General features: G+C 34.3%; 1 protein-coding gene across 1 annotated transcript; it reads left to right on the top strand.

Annotated features, from left to right (window-relative positions):
• Positions 1-273: 273 nt before the first annotated feature.
• LOC148947632 (PRELI domain containing protein 3B-like) lies at positions 274-18,999 on the top strand. The gene is made up of 4 exons (XM_089096176.1): positions 274-414; positions 12,979-13,234; positions 15,303-15,476; positions 18,097-18,999. Exons 1-4 carry the CDS (start codon positions 383-385, stop codon positions 18,259-18,261), a joined length of 627 nt encoding a protein of 208 aa, XP_088952302.1. The 5' UTR covers positions 274-382; the 3' UTR covers positions 18,262-18,999.
• Positions 19,000-20,417: the final 1,418 nt, after the last annotated feature.

Here is a 20,417-nt window from a genome sequence, read left to right as displayed (position 1 = left end):
CTTTCTCTTTTCTTTCTTTAGATAATTTATGATTAGTTCACACGTTATTTGTAATTTTCCTGAATTCTTTGTCTAAGATTAAATATTCGGAATATGCTAGCTTTTAACAGGTATGAAATGAAGAAGGAGTTTGAAATGATTTTTGGAAGGAAAAGAAGGCAAACGAACACAAGGAAAATTTATTAGTTACCAAATAATTGATCAGCGATCATCTATATCATATATTTTTCATCTGTAGTCATAGTTAGCAGCACATATTTAAGCTAAAAAAAAGATGGCAGTAATTCTGAATTATATCAGACTTTAACAACGAAAACGGCTATAAAACTTTACATAACATTTTTCTTGATCGGTTGAACTCTGTCCTGAAAGCTCAACAAAAATGAAAATATGGACTTCAGAACACACTTTCAAGTAACTGCACTTTTCTTTTTGATAACCGTCATTCTAGCGTGGAATCACAAAAGGATTTGGTCCAGGCCTGCACTAGTAATCTATTTTTCGAGGGTTGGGCTACTGATTTCTTAAGAATTGCTTAGTGATTTTGAGTAAATGGTAACACCCTTTGCAAAGATTTAGTTGAGGAACTTGCTACCTTGGAAATTAGTTATTGAAGCCAGGACCTAAAATCAATCAGCCTAAGGAATATGTTGTCAAGCTAGGCTATTATCTGAGCAGATTTGTAGTTAACAACATAAATTAGCTAGGGGGAAAGTGAATGTGTCAGTTGATGCCGTTTTGCTCTTTTCTAATTTAGTAATATTTTCAGAGGGGAAATTATAGTTTTGGCCCTCAGGGGGGGGGGGTGGTGGTCCCGAAAGCTAAGATGTTCCAGTAAAGCTCTACCAAATCATATTATTGAGTTAGGCTAGGAATAAAGTGAATATACCATTTGATGCCTTTTTGGTAAAATTCTACTTTAGCTACTTTTGACTATCTTGGAAAGGGGTTAGGTTAAGAAAATGAAACTTTCAGGGATGGGTCTACAGGCTAAAGTATGTCCTGGGAAGATATTTTGAAGTACTCACCTCCACTCCTTCTCCCTCTAGATGGTCCTGACCTTTGATGACCTTTAAAAATATGTGAGGTATAGAAGTGAAACCTTGCAAAATAGATCTTCTGCTTAAATGAAGTACAACAAAATTGTTTTCAGCTTCACAACTTTGCTCAATCCCAATTTATAAGGTTTTAAAGATATGCAAATACATTTCCTAAATTTTGAAAATAAACTATTTATATGTCTTAAAATTCTGCTCAAATAACTGAAATTGCATTTTCAGAAAAAAAGCCAGATAAAAAGAAACTGATAACAGAAAATTAAGGTAAAATGTTCTTTTGTCAAATTTTCAATAGGTAGGCTATAGACCTGTCATGTAGACAAATTTTAGGACCCTTTATACGGAGAAGGAGTGGAGGTAGGTACTTCAAAATACCTTCCCGGGACATACTTTAGCCTGTAGACCCATCCCTGAAAGTCTCGTTTTCCTAACCAAACCCCTTCCCAAGATAGCCAAAAGTAGCTAAAGTAGAATTTTACCCTTTTTTATGCTGATTCAATATAATAAGCATTTCTATTGGAAATGAATTTCAGCCCCCCCCCCTATATAGGCTAATACAGGATTAGCCCAACGTTAGCCTAACGCTGAGATTAGGCATAGCCTATATGGGGGGGGGGGCTGAAATTCATTTCTGATAGAAATGCTTATTATATTCATAATCAGCATATAAAAAGGCATCAAATGGTGTATTCACTTTAGTCCTAACTCAATAATATGATTTTGTAGAACTTTGCCAATGTTCCATAGTAGCCTAACCAACAGTTTAAAAACACATTCCATTAAACCATATCAATATCAATGTTTTCTTTTTCAATATTTAAGAAATGTATTTACATAGACCTAGGCTATCTTTGAAACCTTCTAAATTGAGATTGAGCAAAGTTGTGAAGCTGAAAACAATTCCATTTAAGAAGATCTGTTTAGCAAGCAGTAAATTTTTACCAAATCATATTATTGACTTACAATTATAGTAAACATACCACTTGATGCCTTTTTTATGCTCTTTCCAAATATAATAATCATTTTTGTCAGAAATGAATTTTACCTCACCCCTATTTATACCAATTCAGGGTATATATTTGCATATTAGGGGGTTGGGGGTATACTTTAATTCTGATGTAAATAAGAGGTAAGATAAAACTTTCCCCTCACCCCCCCCCCCCCCAATGTGCAAATATATACCCTGAATTGGTATACAAATAGGGGTGAGGCTAAAATTCATTTTTGACAAAAATGATTATTATATTTGTAAAGAGCATAAAAAAGGCATCAAGTGGTATATTCACTTTATTTGTAAGTTGATAATATGAATTGGTAAAAATTTACCCAAGTGGTAAATTTTTACAAGCTTTCACTTTTATAACACACAGATTTTGAAGGTCATCATAGGTTAGGATCCTCTTGAGAGAGAAGCAGTGTAAGATAGTTACTTCAAAATGTCTTCCCTGGACATACTTAAGCCTATAGACCCATCCCTGAAAGTTTCATTTTCCTAACCCCTTTCCAAGATAGCCAAAAGTAGCTAAAGCAGAATTTTACCTAAAATTCTACTAAAATATCAGGAATTGTATTTTCAGAACTAAAGTCAGAGAAAAAGAAACTGATAACTGAAAATTAAGGTAAAATGTTGCTTTGTGAAATTTTCAATAGGTAGGCAAATTTCAGGACCCTCTAGAGAGAGAACAAGTGGAGGTAGGTACTTGAAAATACCTTCCCAGGGCATACTTTAGCCTGTAGATCCAGCCCTGAAAGTTTTATTTTCCTAACCTAACCCCTTTCCAAGATAGCTAAAAGTAGCTAAAGTAGAATTTTACCTTTTTTTGTACTTTATTTAAGAAGATCTATTTTGCAAGATTTCACTTTTATAAAACAAAGATTTTTAAAGTTCATCAAAGGTCTGTGCCCTCTAGAGGGGGAAGGAGTAGAGATAGGTACTGCGAACTACCTTCATTGACATACTTTAGTCTATAGAGCCATCCATAAAAACTGCCCTCAACCCCAGTTTGCCCCCCCCTCCCAGCTGAAACTTAATTTCTTAAAAAATATTGTCAAAACCATGAAAAGCCTTAATAATTCAATCATCCACAGAAATAGGTAAGTTTTCTTTTGTATATTTTTGCCTCTATGGTACTATATGGCTCATTTTTCAGTTTGAATTTCAGTGCCATTTTTGTTTGAATTGGGAAAATTGTCTCCAACTTTGTCCCTGTCCCACCAGGATCTTGACAAAATTTTATCACTGAAATAACAGTGTTTTCTTTTAGTTTTGTAAATATCCTATGGCTATTTCTGGGGCCATCAGGGGGATGGGTGGGGTATATTGTAAGAAAAAGTACCTTGATATTTAAAAAGAGCATAAAAAAATAAGAATCCAGTGGTATGTTTGTTTTTGTGTTATAATGTTCAGGAGAAAGTTTGCCCCCCTATTTCTGAGTTTCCCTTTGGCTGTGAATAAGCACATCATGGCTGTAGTAGCAATGTAGTTACCATGGCTCATAGTAACCAAAAAAGTGCTTTGAAACCCCATAAAATGGCATTGGATCAATATAAAAATACACTACTGAGATTGCCTTTGCTGTAAACCTTATAACTTACAGTTCATTGGCTTGAACAACAAGAAAAATCAAAATATGGGAAGCACTGATGTGTCCTCTTTATTTTATTTGCTGGTAGCAGGGCTCTAGAACATCATAGAGAGCTATTTAATGGCTCATTTTAAAGGAAATTGGTTATCTGCTTTGTTTTCTAGTTAACAAAACACAACATTAAAAACAAAAATTAAAAAAAACAAAACATTTTCCTATACAAGATGATGAACAATGTCATAAGTATTCATTTTAAATGGCATCAAATGTAAAAACTGTGATGACATTTGTTGTAATGATATTAGTCGGCAATATGAAAGGGTGTCAAGTCATAATGCCTTACCAATTTTAATTTGGTAATTTGTGATGCTGTCATTTATAGTAAAGAATAGCCATAGTAACCAAAATAAAATGCAATTTTTGACAATTGTATCCAAGGCTGTACCCAGAGGGGAGGGGGTAGGGGTTTGAACCTCCCCCCAAAATGTTTTTTTGACTTGTAAAAACATAATATAAATGAATATAAACAAATTTTGTATGCATTTTTTGAGGTTTTTTTTTGTGTAAACAAAAGAAATAAATAGGTATTTTGATGCTAACATGACCATGTCTGATGAACATGGATCCTGAGTCAGTATGATCTCCCCTGAACCATGGGGGACCTAAAGTAAGCTAACTACTTACTGTACACAGATTTCTTTTTGTAGAACAGATAGGTATGTCCAAAGTCTTGGCTGCCCAATTGGCTTGGAACTCTTGAGTTAGATTTAAGCAGAACCTAAGTACTATAAGCTAAGTATAAGCACAGCACTAGAGTCTTGAGAAATTGTAACTTTTCTTTGTCAAACTTGTGGCTTAAACCAGCTCTTAACAAGTGATAGCAGAGCCAGGGCAATGTGTCCTCAACTTGCTTTTATCTTCTTTTGTCTAGTCATATAATATTTATTTATTTATTAATACCAAAGTACACCTTACCTTAAGCACCCTAATCCATTTGAGAGCTTTAAGGTCCTCTGGACCTGTATTGCTCTTGAGGTGACAACTCCCAATTGAACCTCCACTGCCTCTTCTCCCACTCACAGTACAGTAAGCTTTATTAAGCTTGTCACACTAAACAATTATAAAAAAAAGTCTATGACAATGGTGATAACATAATTCAAACATACAATACTGTGAAAAGTAACACACTCTGAAAACATAATAACTATAACATACAAAACTAACTGAAACATATCTGATAATAACTGAAACATACCAATAAGTAAGCCTACAAAATAATTAAAAACTTACTGGTCACAAATCAGCTAATACAAAATTAAAAATATTCTCCAAACAGATTGTGATAAAACCTAGTATAGAAATCTCTAGAGGCTAAACTACTTTTGAAAAACTGGACTGTGGTACTTGCAACTATTTCTGATGGAAGTGAGTTCCAAGTCTTCCACACTCAGCTAGTTAAAGAGTTTTGGCCTAATCTTTTCTGTGAACATGGTGGGTATATTTTGTGTTGGTGTTGATGGGTACTACTGTATTCTGTAAAAGTGAAGAAGTGAGTTGGAGTGGTATTATCAATGTTCCTAACAATATGGAATGTTTTTATTAGATTAGCTCTATCATATTGGAACTGAAGACTAGGCAACTGTAGTCTGCATTCTCTGGTGGTAAGGTAGGTGTCTCAGGTAAGGTATGAGTTTGGTGGCCCTACATTGCATTCTCTCAACCCTCTCTATCTCGCTTATTAAGGGGATACCACACTGATGAGCAATACTCAAGTATTGGATGTACAGTGGATACATAAAGTGGAATCAATGAACAAAGATTAAACTTAAAAAATGTACACTTTAGTGTCTAAAGTTTAGACATAGTAATTGGTAATTTGCCTTGGGTGTTATCTGATACATGTTTATCAAATTTGAGACTTGAATCAAAGCAAACCCCAAGGTCTCAAACATACTCCATGCTTGAATGCCATGATTTACCATCAACAAAGTAATGGTAATGTTGAGGGAGTCTATGCAAATAGTGCACAGCATTGCACTTGCTTTCATTAATGAACATAGAGTTTGCAGTATGGTACACCACCAGCACAGTGTGGCCAAATCCTCTTGAAGTAAAGATATCTCATGTTCACTCATGACTGACCTGTAAACTTTCACATCATCTGTGAATATTTTTAAAGTCGAATTCCTAACAACACATGGCAAATCATTGATAAAAAGGCAGAAGAGTAATAGCCCAAGACAACTGCCTTGTGGAACTCTGCTTATGACAGACATAGGTGATGACAGAGCATCACCTGCCACAACTTCTTGGGTTCTATTTGTAAGATAATCCATTATTACATGCTTTAGTTCATGGGTCAATACCATATAGTTGACATTTCTTTATCAGAAGTGGGATGGAAATTTTGTCAAGTGCTTTGGAAAAGTCAGTATAAATACAATTAAACAAAATGCCATTATCTGGCATCAATTGAAAATCATGAATCTCCTCTAGAAATTGTGTGTTACAAAATGATCATTTACAGAAACCATGCTGAGCAGAATGCTGTAAATTATATTCCCCAAAATGTGCTTGAATTCTGCTCACCACAATTTTCTCCATTATACAGGAAAAGATTGATGTATTTGAAATTGGTCCATAATTTTTAAAATGGGACCTTGTAACCATTATTGTACAACAGCCTAATAATTGTTCTTTTTGAAGCTGAAGGGCATTCACCAAAGAAGAGACAAAGATTAAAGAGATATGTGAGTGGTCCAGCAATCACTGATGCAAGTTTGCATAACATCATATTTGAAAATCTATTAATATCTGGCACATTTCCAGGATCAAGATTTTGGAGTGTTTGATAAACCAGCTGGGCCATAAAATCTGAATCATCAAATTCTTTTGTTAAATCTGGAGGAGTAAACTGAGTATGTGTTTCTGTGTGTGTTTGTGAAAAAACTGAACCAAATACCTTATTGAAAAGTTGTGTCTTTACATAAGTATTATCTATATGTGAAAGAGTTTCAGGATCTAAAAAGGAAGTGGATGATGGGGATTGTGAAATTTGATTCCTTCTTACATACTTCCAAAATCTTTTTGGGCAACTCTGGACTGATGCTATAACATTTGGCTCAACCTCTTGACAATGTAAACAAGGGAACTTAGTTGCTCTATTTCTAGCTCTTTTATATTTTGACCATGAATCAAAGGTTTTAATTTTTACAAGATCGTGCCACCTATCACCTTTTTCTTTTAGCATTTGTACAGTATACTGAGAAAGCATCAGTCTATTTTTGGAAAACTGTCTGCTAGTAGATATTAGTACATATTGATCTTTACCTTCTTTAAGGGCCTGTTTAATAAAATCAAAGGACATCAGCAGTAGCATTACATTGCTGTAACTCCTCTCGAATAGAAAGAGATGAAATATAGTCAGAAAATGTAATGTAATTTGCTCTACCATAATCACATTTGGCAGAACTATTTGGAATACCAGCAAAACCCAGAAAACAATTTAGTGATATCACCAATACCAAATGATTGCTTTTTCCTAGTGGTGACAAAAACTCAACACTAACAGTATCAACAGGTGATTTTGTAATTACAAGGTCTAAGACCAAAGGGGTTGAATTCGTGCACAAACGAGTAGGGTTTTGAATGTGCTGATGCAAGTAATGCTCTTATAAAGTCTGTAGGAAACTTTACAAGAGAATATGAACAGGATAGGCATGGAAGCTTAGAGCCAAACTCAATAGAAAGCAAATGAAATTTCAAGTGGCCTTTTTGCCATCATTAGAAACAAATTACATCCAATCAAAATTTTTGATAGCTATTCTGTTCAAAATAATTGAAATGCCTTATAAGTACGCATCTAGAGTCAGCATAACCACTCCTTAGCCCTGTGGGACCTAATGCATGCCAATTGCCTATTAAATACAGATTTGTTTTAGTAGAATAGATGGGTATGTTTGGTTGTGGCCTGTCAAATTGGCTTGGAACTCTGGGACCCCCCTAGGCGAATGGCAAAGTTTTGTATAACCAAGTTTTACAAACATGTTATCTTCATAATCTCAGGAACAGTTTGGCAGAGCCTGTTGAAACTTTCACAAAGTGTGGTTGGCCAGGGGACTTCAAATATTGTGCTGGTGGGAAGGAGTGAGGGCTAAAAATGTTAGTTTCTAATATACCTAGGTTTTTTATGCTATGAGCTCTTTCTTGTGGTGTAGCATCAAGATGAATTGAAAGGCACTATATGTGGCCTAATTCTCAAAATAATGTATCTGCTATATCTTAGGAATTACCTTACCTTAAATTCCTTTATGCAGGCATGAAAGGATGGTTTCTTGTTATATGCAAATGGGTAAGGTTTTTTTAGATTTAAATTATCTTATCATTTTTATTTTTCTGAGATACAACATTCCTACTCTACCATTAAAGGATTTCGCCTTGTACCATTAGGGCTCGCGCCACTTGTAGTGTTAAGTATTTTGTGCCACTCTTGTAACGCCATGAATTGCACCAGATCTGGCAGGGGAATTTTTACTTGCACCACTTATGCCATTAAGTTTGATTGCGTCGTTAATATTTTAAGCTTGTGCCCTTTATGAAACTTGTGCCATTAAGATTATTAACTTGTTGCTGAATTGAAATAAACTAGTGCCGCTAAGATTACTTTGTGCTGCTAAAGACGGCACCACTTATAACGGAGGGTAAGGTAAATTTGTGACCACGCCACTCTCTATGAAAAAGAATAAAATATGTGACTAAAGTAGTTCAGAAGTTCTCCAACCATAAATCCAGAAGTCTAGTCTCGTTTCCTCGAGTTATCTCCCTGTCAATTACCTCTAATGTTATTTAGAAATCTGATTCCCTATGCAACACTACCGAAGGAGCACTATCGAACTAGTTATCAACTCTTCGGTGCTAGATATAGACATATGAACATAACAACACAGATAGAAAAGTAATAGTTTTATTGAAACTTACATTTTAGGTTTACAACAGTGCTTCAATTCAACTGACGACAATAGAAGCAGAGATAGTAGTGACAAAATCTCTACAAAGACTGAATAATAATAATGCTTGGGTTCTGAATACTTAATGCCTGGGTTCTGAATACTTAATGTCTGAATTTCTTTTCAAGGGATAATTCCGATCTGGCGCAATTCATGGCGTTACAAGAATGGCACAAAATACTTAACACTACAAGTGGCGCTAGCCCTAATGGTACAAGGCGAAATCCTTTAATGGTAGAAGTGGCGAGGTTGGAAAATTTGGCGGAAAACATACAAACTAGTTAGGCGACATACCTCTTAATTTAAATTTAAACCATTTGAAACATACAGACTTATAAGAAAAAGTGTCTAAGCCTATAACCGCTAAGTTATAATAGTGAAACCCTTTTAGAATCTCATAGGAGATAATAGCCTCCCCCAAATAGGTTAAGTGATGGAGAATTATTTAAGCGTATAATTCTGTAAAGAGGATATAAATATTTAAAACACAAAGATGGCAGAAGAATTAAGTAACTTATTAATTGCGCAAAAATTGGTCGCAAAAAATATAGAGATAACAAAGTCCATTCCACAATATGATGGACAAACAGATGTTGACGAATTTAATATCCAATTTGTAGAATTAACAAAAACAGAGCTAAAAACGTTAGTAAGTATGCTCCTTCTAAGATTAAGAGGGCAGGCTTTAACCTTCCTAAAGCAAATTGAAAATACCGTAGGGGAAGGTAACAGTTTGTCAATAAATACAATGGACAAATTGTTAACAGCATTCAAAGAAAGTTTTATCAAAAATAATTCAATAAATAAATTAAAACATGGAATATCATGGCTCTACCATACACAAAATATATAAGAACATTAACACAGCATAAGAGGCTCACTAGAAGAGAAGTATGGAAAAATGAAAGGAAGATTGTATGAAAAAAAATCAGACTACGTATGTTTTTGTACGGGCGGCACCTAACATTTTATTGAATGAAAATATCCGAAAACATCCACACATTGGACCGTATAGTTGAGTAGGTAGGGCGAATGATTAAAATCGATATGATCATGGAAAATCATAATAGAAAAAGATTATCCTTGGTGATTCAAACGCAAGCCTGACCTTCAAGGGCAATCAGACTTCTCCAAATTCCTTTTCAAGGGATAATTCCCCAGTGCCACAAAGAAATAAAATGCAAGAACCCGCTAGGCATAAAACAGTACGTTTTCAGCCCGTCAAACCAATTAGTTTTGAAAATAACCCTACAATAATAAGATGCTATATTTGTAATTGTGTTGGGCATATCGCAAAAGAGTGCTGCTTTAGGAATAGAAACATAACGGCACCAAAAAATGCTGTCGGTAATCACAGTTTATATAATTATCCAGTAAGCTTATTGCAGATCATTTCTGGTCTTCATTCTTGGTGCAAACAAAAAGCTCCTCCCACTTCTTTCTTCACTTATGGATCAGTGTGTTTGCGTCTATCAATGAGAAATGGTTACAAAGTGCATTATTCGTAATAGCGGGTTTCCACTTGTTTCGCAACTGACTTGTCTACCCGTGAAAAGATCTGATGCCGCTTATGTTTCTATCTGCAAAAACTTTCTCCAGGGCACTCGCACCCCGGGCTGGGTTTTTATAATGGGTGAGATAGGGAATGATCATACTGGACAATTATATTAACTGTGTCGGTAATACACAATATTATGGCAACCATTTGTTCGGGAGAACAAATCTTAGCGCTGGTGGTGCACAAGGCTATAGCCAAGGAAGACTGCAACCACCAGTACCTTACAATACGTACCAACGCAATTTTTATAACCCTCCCCCCAATAGACAAAATCGACTTGATAACCCAAATACTCGCCAAAGCCAATATAATGCGACCATGGTGTATAGAAATCATAAAAATTTGCCAACGGGAGGTGCAAATTTTTCAAGCCGACGGCAAACTGTCGCAAGAAACCCAAACTACTGTAATAATACATGGCGTAGGCAGACAAATGTAAATTAATTAGATATGCCTATGGAATCTCACATATCCGAATCTCTATTGCAGACACCGAAGTACGAAATAAATCCCCAGAGAAACATGTCAGGCCCCTCAGAAGAATAAATTGGACCCAGAAGGGACCCAGAATATTTTATAGGTCCAACCCAATAGTAGTACCGTCTTGTAGTGATAGTAATAATACGTTACCTATATTTAATGATTTTTGTGTGGCGAATGTTTACTTTCTAGTTGACTCTGGTGCAACAGTTAATATCATAAAATCATGTGTATTTAATTAGTTGCCTCCGCATATTAGGTGACAGAAGTATTTTAATAATCCCAATTTAACTAGCGTAACAGGGCATAAATTTGATGCAAAAGGTTTAATTCGCCTAGACGTAAAAAGGGATAATAGGATTTTTCCGAAAAATTTTATAATATGCAACAATTTTCCGTATGAAGTCATTATTGGCGCAAAATACTTAACACTACAAGTGGCGCGAGCCCTAATGGTACAAGGCGAAATCCTTTAATGGTAGACTACGTTTTCTACTAAAATGAGGGAATTTCTTAGAATGGGCCATGTGGCCTTTGACCTTGAGGCTGTGTATGAGATTTGTTGAACCCCATGGGGTACCCAAGCCAAAACATAAAAGAGGGGGGGGGTATTGCCCTTCAATACATTCTAGCTTTTAAAAAGATGCTAGAACTTTCATTTTCTGATCAAATCAACCCCTTCCAAATTGGTACTAATCTCCCTTCATCATGGGGGCCCAAAGAAGAAGATACATGGTATGTACAATGGTCTCTCATTAGTTTAGGCTGCAACATTGACTAGGGGAGATACTGGGAGCAGGAAGGCATGCAGTTTGTCAACCATGAAGGGCTACTTTTGCTCTCAGTGCTATATTCAAAATGTTACAATATACTTATATTTCTTTTGAAGGTTAGCAATTAGCACTTGGGTCTGCAATGTGGTATTTACATAGACCTTCCATGAAAAGGGAAGGGCTATGGGATCTTAAAGTTCATTTAGATAAAATTCTCTGTGATCAAAATTCTTACAAGATATAATATTTTTACTTTTCTAATTCAATTCACTGATAAACTTTTTCATTGAAATTAGCCATTTACATAATTTGGAGTTGTTCCCCCTCTTTTTCTTTGAAACAACTGAAATTCCTGATCAAAATATTATGACACAAAAAATGTGAGATTCTGTGTTTTTTTAGTTAAGAACTTGAAAATCCTATGAGAGGGTTCTTTGGCATCCAGAAGTTGAATATGCAATTTTTATTGAAACTCTAGCACTTTTGGAGGGGCAATTCTTTTTCCAGAATCATGCAAATTTACATGTGATAATAGCCTTGAAGGGTTTCCTGAAATCTAATGAATTTTACATATTTGGAATTGTGTTGGTGCATTTTGGTCTTTATTTACAGTTTGTTAAGACAAACTGAAAACACCAAAGTCAATTCACAAGATGATTGCATATGCCCAATGTGGGTAAATAGCTGACCCTTTGTTTGTTGTGGATAAGAACTACATTTTTCTGTTACACTCCTTCCTGAACAGCTGTGCCTGAAAATGTTCCCCTCCCCCCCCCCCTTCCCTAAGGGTTGTGTTCCTGCACATGCTTATGATTTCACTCAAATGTGGAAACGGGTCTGGCTCTTGGGGGGGGGTAGCTGCTTAAAAACAATTTTTTTCAAGGCACTCTGGCTCAACCTATGGCCCTTTGTGTGCTGTTTGGTATCATTGATCTCTATGCTTTTTCATGTCCCTTAGCTGATACATGTTTCTAAAAAGAAAATAGAAATGTACAAAGATCTACAATTCTGTTCAAAGAATGAAAGTTGTTTTTTGGAAATTACTGAAGGATTGTTACAATTTTCTGAGTTCTTGTGTTTATATTATGATCTAGATTATGGTATGTTAAGCTCTCTAGAAAAAAAAAATCTAGAATTCCCCCAAACTGATGCATCTTATGTATACACATATCCAAGGCTTTTGAGGCCCATTGGAGGAAACTTGAGAATGTACTTAAAAAGGTTCATTGATGCTACAATTTTTCCATGAAACCATTATAGCCAAGCCTAGTAAATGATTTATAATAAACAGTAAATCCCCTGAAGTTGTTTTTTTTTATCATAGAATTTTGAAACCCCAATATTTCTCATTTTGGTCCTATGAATCTATACATTTGACAAATTAATTGCCATCAGAATCTGTGTGAGAGGTTATTTGATTTTGAGTTTGTAAAAAAGACAATTTGAGATTTCGTTAAGACATTCTTGCAGCATATTTAGAATTAGATGCAGAATTCTTGATTATTTTCTATGTTTTAGCCATCCATGGGAAACTGTTGCCCAAGCAATGTGGAGAAAATATCCAAATCCCCACAATCAAGCAGTTGTGGCAATTGATGTCTTAGATAGGACAGTAAAAGAAGATGGCACTCTTCAATCTGACCGATTGATTAGTTCAAACTGGCATCTGCCAGATTGGGCAAAACGGATTGTAGGTGCTGCAGACTTCTGCTATGCTAGGGAACACTCTACTGTAGATCCAACAAAGAAGGAAATTACAATGTATACAACAAATGTAAGTTATCTTTACTGAATTATTTGTTGTTTTTGTTAAGATAATGGGCATACATCAACTGTTAAATAGTGATTTCAGTTCTAATATTGTCTTAAAAAGTGATGAGACTAACCATAACAAAATAATATCACAATTGGAATGTGGGTGGACCAATAGAAGAAATGAGACATGCCATATAATTGTTATTTTGAATTTATATCAGGTATAACTAAAGCTTTGCAAGATGCAAGCAGATAAATAATTCCACATTCATGAACAAGAACTGGTCTCATACTGAAAAGGAAACTAATGATGGAAACTTATAAGTCCTGTCAAAGAATGCTTTCTAATATGTTAAACGGTTTTCTTCCAAGGCTTGCAGTTCAGCAGGTTATTTATACCCATACTCTGGTGCAAGTATTTTACTGTGTAAACATTTTTTTTCCATTCAGAACAAAATATCCTTTAAAAACTGTTATTTTAGTAATATTTTCATAAGTGTGCAAAAACTGGATAACAAAAGGGATATTTTGTTTTTAGAAGAAAAATGATTTGCAACATTAGGTCTTGAGATTGGCATTGTTTAATTATTACTTAAATATGATAAATATGACCTGAAAATTCCCTTATACCTGTCTGCTAAGTAGGGTAGTAAGTGCTTAAATAGCCCTGATTCTTTTTCTTATGCATTTGGCAGTTTTACAGGTTCACAGTCATAGGAAAACATGATTGTTTGTCAGGCTGGCTTATTTTATTTATTTTTTAAAGTTAAAATTGGTGATGAAGGTAGATCATGGACTCCTGTTTATTGCCCTACTATAAGGGTGTAGGGCATTATTCAAAGATATAGTTCCTTTTTGATATAGGTCCATTCTTGATTTCTGCACAAAATTTGGCATAAATCAGGTAGCGATTCGGTAAAATTTACGAAGATCGCCCCTCCAATGAAATGAGTCTCAGGACGCCCCTGACTACAACTAGGCCAATACCAACAATAATTACGTGTATCCAATGCAAATATAGCTTATTTACATATCCCTTAAAAGTTGGCCACTTTCCACTGTTACCCCTTTTCTTTTTCTGCCTTTTTTGCCATTTTTAAATGGTTGAATTATTTAGTTACACATAATGTCACTTATCCTTGCTTATTCTGCATTTTTTGGAGTTAGCAGATATAACTGATCCCGATTTTTTCAAGTAGCAATCTTCCTAGCTTGTGATATCATTTACCTCTCGTGAAACCCTATGGACATGTAATCGGATGTGTCGGATAAGTAATCTGGGTTTGGTTAAACGCACTAAGGATGGCTGACTATTGTTGGAACATCACGCAAGAATTTCATTGATGAATATACTCCAGGAATAGCTAGAAACGAAAATATTCACCTTGATATGTATGTTTACCGTTTGCTAAAATAAACTACTATTTGAATGTTTGCATTTGAACTTGTAGTGTTTTGAAATAAGTATGATATAAATAAATATATTCTTTGTTAACAGGTTATCATATAAGTTTTCTCCTTATCTTTCTTAATATACAAAATTATGATTGGCTTTTGAGACAAAAACAGAGTATTCTTTTACTTACAAAATTTCACATGCTAGTGAAAAACCAAGGTCATTTGTATGTTCAAAAACCAAGGGTTAATTAAAAACAATCCCATATCTTAGGTCAACGAAATGACTGTTCCTCAGTGAACTCAAAAGGCACTAAAATCCTGTAAAATAAAATCATTATCTGTTAATAATACTTACAAATAAATATGCTGTGGTAAATCTGTTTTATATGCTTTAAAAAACAGACTTCAGAAGGGACATTAATACTGATGGTTATCCAGAATTTGATTCTAGTGATGAAATTATGTGAAAGTGTCTCCATAATAATCCATAGAAGAAAAAGAACTAATCACTGTATTAAACATCGAGTTCATTGATATGTCCCCTAAACTGCTCCTAATAATAGAAAAATTAACAATAAAAGTAAATTATTATTAGAATGAATGGTTTGTTTTATTTTAATAATGAAAGATTAGTCTGTCAAATCTTATTGCTTTCTTTGTTATAACCTTTTTTTTTCATTTTATTTTAGTTGACCTTTTGCAACATTCTCTCAGTAGATGAGCGACTGTCATATAGTGTTGACCCAACCGACTCAACGAAGACACATATGAAGCAAGAGGCTGTAATAGCTGTTCGGGGTGTTCCCCTCTCCTCATACATGGAATCATTCCTGGCTAATACTATTTCAAGCAATGCCCGAAAAGTCAGCTTATTTTATTATAAATCTCATTTTATTCATTAAAAAAGGTCAATTTTATTGTAAAAAAAATAATAAATATATATTCCGTATCCAGGGGGATATGGCCTTTTTGTCTGACTCGTAAAAACGTAAAAAAATGCACATTAAAAATTTTTTGGCGCGTTTATTAGAGTCCCCCCCCCCCCTAACAAAATCCTGGATATGCTCTTGTATTTATGAATTGTTAATAGCAAGGTTCTGAGGCTTTGTTTATTGAAAAATATACTGAGAAATCAAAGTTTAAATAAATTCATTACAAAAATTTCTGCCTTGTTGTATGTTACATAGTTATTTTTCTAAAATTGCTTCTTCCGTACTTTGGTCGAATTATTGAGATTAAAAATTCACCAAAAAGAAGCTGCAGCCATATTGTAGAAATTTTTTTTTGAAAAAATAGTAGAATGCCATCAAATTATGGTCCCATGAAACTTGTTAACAAAAAGAGGAATCTCACTTGAGTTAACAATTATTGTTTTCAAAATTTTTCTGCATGTAAAAGATGTAGCATCTAGAAAAAAAAGTACTTAAAAATGAACCGTGGAACTATAACTTGGAGCTACAAGTTTCAGAATTTTTATCTGAAGTAGGTGTCTACCCTCAATGTAGGTTGGTGGAAAAAAATTTGAAGCTTTAAATCAACGTGATTGAATCTGCTTACAAGGGTTAGGTTTTTGCTCTTTTTTTCTGAATATTTTCTGAAGGTAGTTTCTCCTTTCTGCAGAATTTGCTGTATTTATATTATTTCTTATATATTTTAATCTGCAGATTCTGAGCACGTAATGAAGCGTTGGATATTCAAGAGTTTTAATTATTCATTTACAGTAATCCCTGCTTGTTTTAAGCTTGAATTATTATAAACTCTAAATCTACTTGTTTTAGGCTTTATTGTTGCTCTTTACTTCTCTTTTTTAAATCTTTTTTTAGCTTAATTTATGAAAAAAATGTGAGAGGGCTGAACTTAATAGTAAAACTGCCAAGAGGGGCCTGACGCTTTCTGAACAGCATTTTTCCAAATTTTCAGCTTTTGCAAGACATTACTCGTTTCAAGACATATCTCAATTTTGTTGGAAATTTTGTTTTCTAATTTAAAACTAGATATACTGCATCTTGTTTGAACATGAATAAAACGCAAAAGAGGTGGCAGCACTTGATTGTATCAAATACTACTGTTCCAAAAAACAAGATACAGTTTGGGATAAGTAGAAACAGAACAGCTGACTAATTTTAGTAGTATTGATGTAGGTAACCTGTGGTAGCATAGTAGATTGATGCTCTGCTTGGCAATACGAGGCCCAGTGTTCGATCCTTGCCGTAGCAAGGCTGGGGGACATGCTTGCTACTTGTCCCTGTAAAACACCCGGCAACTGAAACGTCTACTGGATGCCATATGTGCCAGCAATAGCTCTGGAGGATCTTTTCCCCTATCCTTTTTATTGATGTAAATGAAGGCTTCTGAACCCTTTCATGGCTCACGTCCTTTGAATCCCGTAATATTATCTTGAATTACATTTGAATTAACTAATAAGGTATTGCCGAATTAATATTTTATTTATTGTTGGACTCAAAATAAATGGGTTTATTTCAAATTTTATAATTTTACGGTAAAGTGATCAGATGGCTCTTAACAGTTCCATGCTAATGGTGTTTGCTCGAGGATTTAAGTGTGAAACCATTGCACAAAACTAGTCTGTTGGAATTGCAGTGTTCAGCTGAATAATGTGGCTTCACTTGGGCATGTAGTGCATAAAAGTGTTCTGGTAGCTTTGAAGCCATTCCTACTAAAATACTTTTGTTCCAATATGGAGACTTTCTCACTTTCTAACTTGTTTTCTGTTCATTTTTTATCTTTAAGTTAAAACGCTGTTTTGTTTGGGCGTTACGATATATACTATATTAGATAATTGTATATAAACTCTTTCTAATGTAGCTCCTAGAAAACATGTCTCTTACCCTGTGCCCTCGGTTTGTGACAAAACTCTAGTATTAGCAACGAAATATTTTAATTCTAAAGACGCTCAGACTAACTTATTTAAAACTTAAAAAGAAGAAACTATAATGAACAGTAAGATTGCACAAAAAAATAATAATTAAAAATATATTACAATGAATAAGATTGGGACTGCCCCCCCCCCCTTGTTTTGTTTTTTACTTGGCTCTCTTTTTTAATCCAGCCCCCACTCTCTGTGATGCTTGCTTTGTCTACGTTTTAAATTTATTGTTCTTCATAGTGGATCTTATTGTTACCACCTCAATTTGCCAAGAAAGATGAAAAGGCTCAAATATTCTTCCAAAAGTACCCAATCCCCCCCTCTCCCTCCCCAGCATCATTGAAAGCGGTAATAACATGTCTTTTTGTACAACCCTTAAAATAAAAGAATAATAATTCAGTTATGGTCAGATACATGCCTCTGTTATCTAATGACTTTCCTCTTTTGTTCAGCCAACGAATTGTCTCCGAACAGCTTCAAAAAATGACTTGTTGCCGAAGTATTGTCTGAATTTTTCTTACTCTTCGTAAAAAAATTTTTTTTGAAAAATATAGCTGTTGCTATACTCGAAAAATTAATGATTTTACTTTTTTCAGGGTCGCCTTGCAATGGAATGGGTTATAGGCAAGATTAATACCGAAGTCAGTGATCTTAAAGCTTCAGCATCCACTCTTTGTCAGTCTATAGATGATGTTGCACATGAAATTCAAATTCTGGCAACGCCGAAAGTATCAGCAGCGTCCCCGGAAACGAAAACTTAACATTTGATTATATTGGATTTTAGGCAATTATTACATTAGCTGGCGGCTTAAAAAACCTGAATTGTAACTTGTACAAACGTAAAACTAAAGTTGTAAACTTTTTTGGAGTGGGTTAATTTGTCGCTAGCTTTGAAAGAAAATAAATTGACTAAATTTATCTCTCTGTTCTTAGTATTTAATTACTGCCATGGATATTTTTAGCTCTTGATTCCACAGTGATCGCTTTTGGCCAGTATCTTATACCCTTTATGTAGTAAAAGTGTTTGGTCTTCATTTTTTTTTTCCTGAATCAGGTATATACGATTCTGATCAAATTAAAAAAAAATATATACTTTAGGTTTTAATATCCAGAAAGTTGTGTGTTAGTTCGTTCATCAGCTGATTAATAATGAATTTAGAATTGCTTATTCTTAATTTGTTACTTTTATTGCCATGCAAGTGTGGCGTGCTCCTACAAATCCAATCATCTCTTAATGAAATGTTATTGTAGAGTAAGTATTCTAGTCTTAATTAGTAAAATGCCTCAGAACTACTAGGTTATTTGAAACTCAATTTAAAAATTTATTTTTGTTTTTGAAGGTGCTGGCTAAACTGTAGTCTATATAACTTTTCTATTCCGTTTTTTTTCTGTGGTCATACTCCATCTTTTTTATTATTGTGGACGAGTGTGGAAGCTCGAGTGTTTATACCTGTCGTATGAAGTTTTGAAATTGTTGAGAAATAAAAACTGCATTCAGACTTTTGTTTTTGCATTTTGTTTGAAAATTTATAACGCATATAATTTTCAACACCTAGGTAAGTCCGCGAAGTTCAGCCAATAGCAGAAGATTTGTGAAAAATTTCCAAAAAGAAACACAAAAATAAGTGTCTACATATATAATGGTGTATACTTGTTTAAATATTTTGCTTCAAGCGCTTAACGAAAACACTGCCTCATCTATTTTGATTCTTTTTGCAAAAGGGGATATAAATCGGAAAGTTCGACTCATTTCGTTTGATTGATCATTTTCTCCCTTTAACGTGAAATAACGGCTGTAAGTTAAAAATACGTTTCAGTTAAATATAGCTGATTTCCGTAGCTTAATCCGAGAAGAGCAAAAAATAAAGCTACAAGGTCTTATAAAAAAGGCTTATGAACTTTCATGAAAAAAGTGTAGAATGAGCCAAGTCATAATTTACTTTAGTTCGACAAAATCATCCTATTCCTTAAGAGAAAGAACACGAAATCTTAATTTGAACGTTGTTGGAAGATGTGAGAATTTATGCTCTTCAGTGGAAGAAGTTGAAAGTACTTCTACTAAAAACGGGGGTTATGTTCCTTATGATATGTAATCCTGGCTCATTTAACTCTACATTTGACTCTGCATCCAAATTTAAAACTATTGGGAAAAAAAGCAGAAGCATGGGAAGGAGATGGAAATCACAATGAAACTGTACCTTGTTCGTTGTTGTTGATGATGGGGGAGCGTACACTAGTGTTATCAATCACTCTTAACACACGTGACCCTTTTTCTTTTATTCATTAAAAAAAAACCTTTACGAATACGAAGTTTTCTAATGAAAAATAAAGACCATATTAAATTTAAAATCAGAAGAATTAGAAACCTACAATAACTCAACTCAAAACGACCTGAAATTACTATTAAATAATGAGTGAAATCAAAAACGAACAATAAACAATCATAGCAAAAAAACATACAATAGGTACTAATATAAGTGAATAAATAAATGTCAAAAAGAGTAAAGCGTAACTTGAATATGCAAATCAAGCCTGAAACGAACAAAAATCTACAAAGAAGAGTTCGGGTTTTGTCTCATTCTTTCACTGTAAAAGTACAAAACCCTCTGCGTCATTGGGGCTTTACCGAAAATTATATATGTCTTGAACAGTCTTGGAAAGTACAAATAAAATCAAACTGAATGTTTGATATATAATGCTATTAATTGTTCAAAGATCATCAGTTCAAGGTTTTATTCACTGTAATTTATTTTCATTTTCAATGCTGCAATAACTGGAAATGAAAATATTTGTAATATAATTCGTTTTCAGTGAAGCACCAATGACATAGTAGGCTTTAGACTTTTACAGTTTGGGAAGGGAGCAGTATCCGTACTCTTGTTTGTAGTGAAGCTGTCTTTCTCTTGAACAGTCTTGG

Source organism: Artemia sp. Qi Xiang Cuo, chromosome 10 (assembly GCF_049724085.1).
Source record: "Artemia sp. Qi Xiang Cuo chromosome 10, ASM4972408v1, whole genome shotgun sequence".
Lineage (NCBI taxonomy): Eukaryota > Metazoa > Arthropoda > Branchiopoda > Anostraca > Artemiidae > Artemia > Artemia sp. Qi Xiang Cuo.
This window is presented reverse-complemented; position numbering and strand designations above follow the sequence as displayed.

Coding starts and splice junctions, on each gene's coding strand:
- LOC148947632 (XM_089096176.1), top strand. CDS start 383: ATGAAAATATGGACTTCAGAACACACTTTCAA. Junction 13,235..15,302: donor TTACAATGTATACAACAAAT/GTAAGTTATCTT, acceptor ATTTTATTTTAG/TTGACCTTTTGCAACATTCT. Junction 15,477..18,096: donor TTTCAAGCAATGCCCGAAAA/GTCAGCTTATTT, acceptor TACTTTTTTCAG/GGTCGCCTTGCAATGGAATG.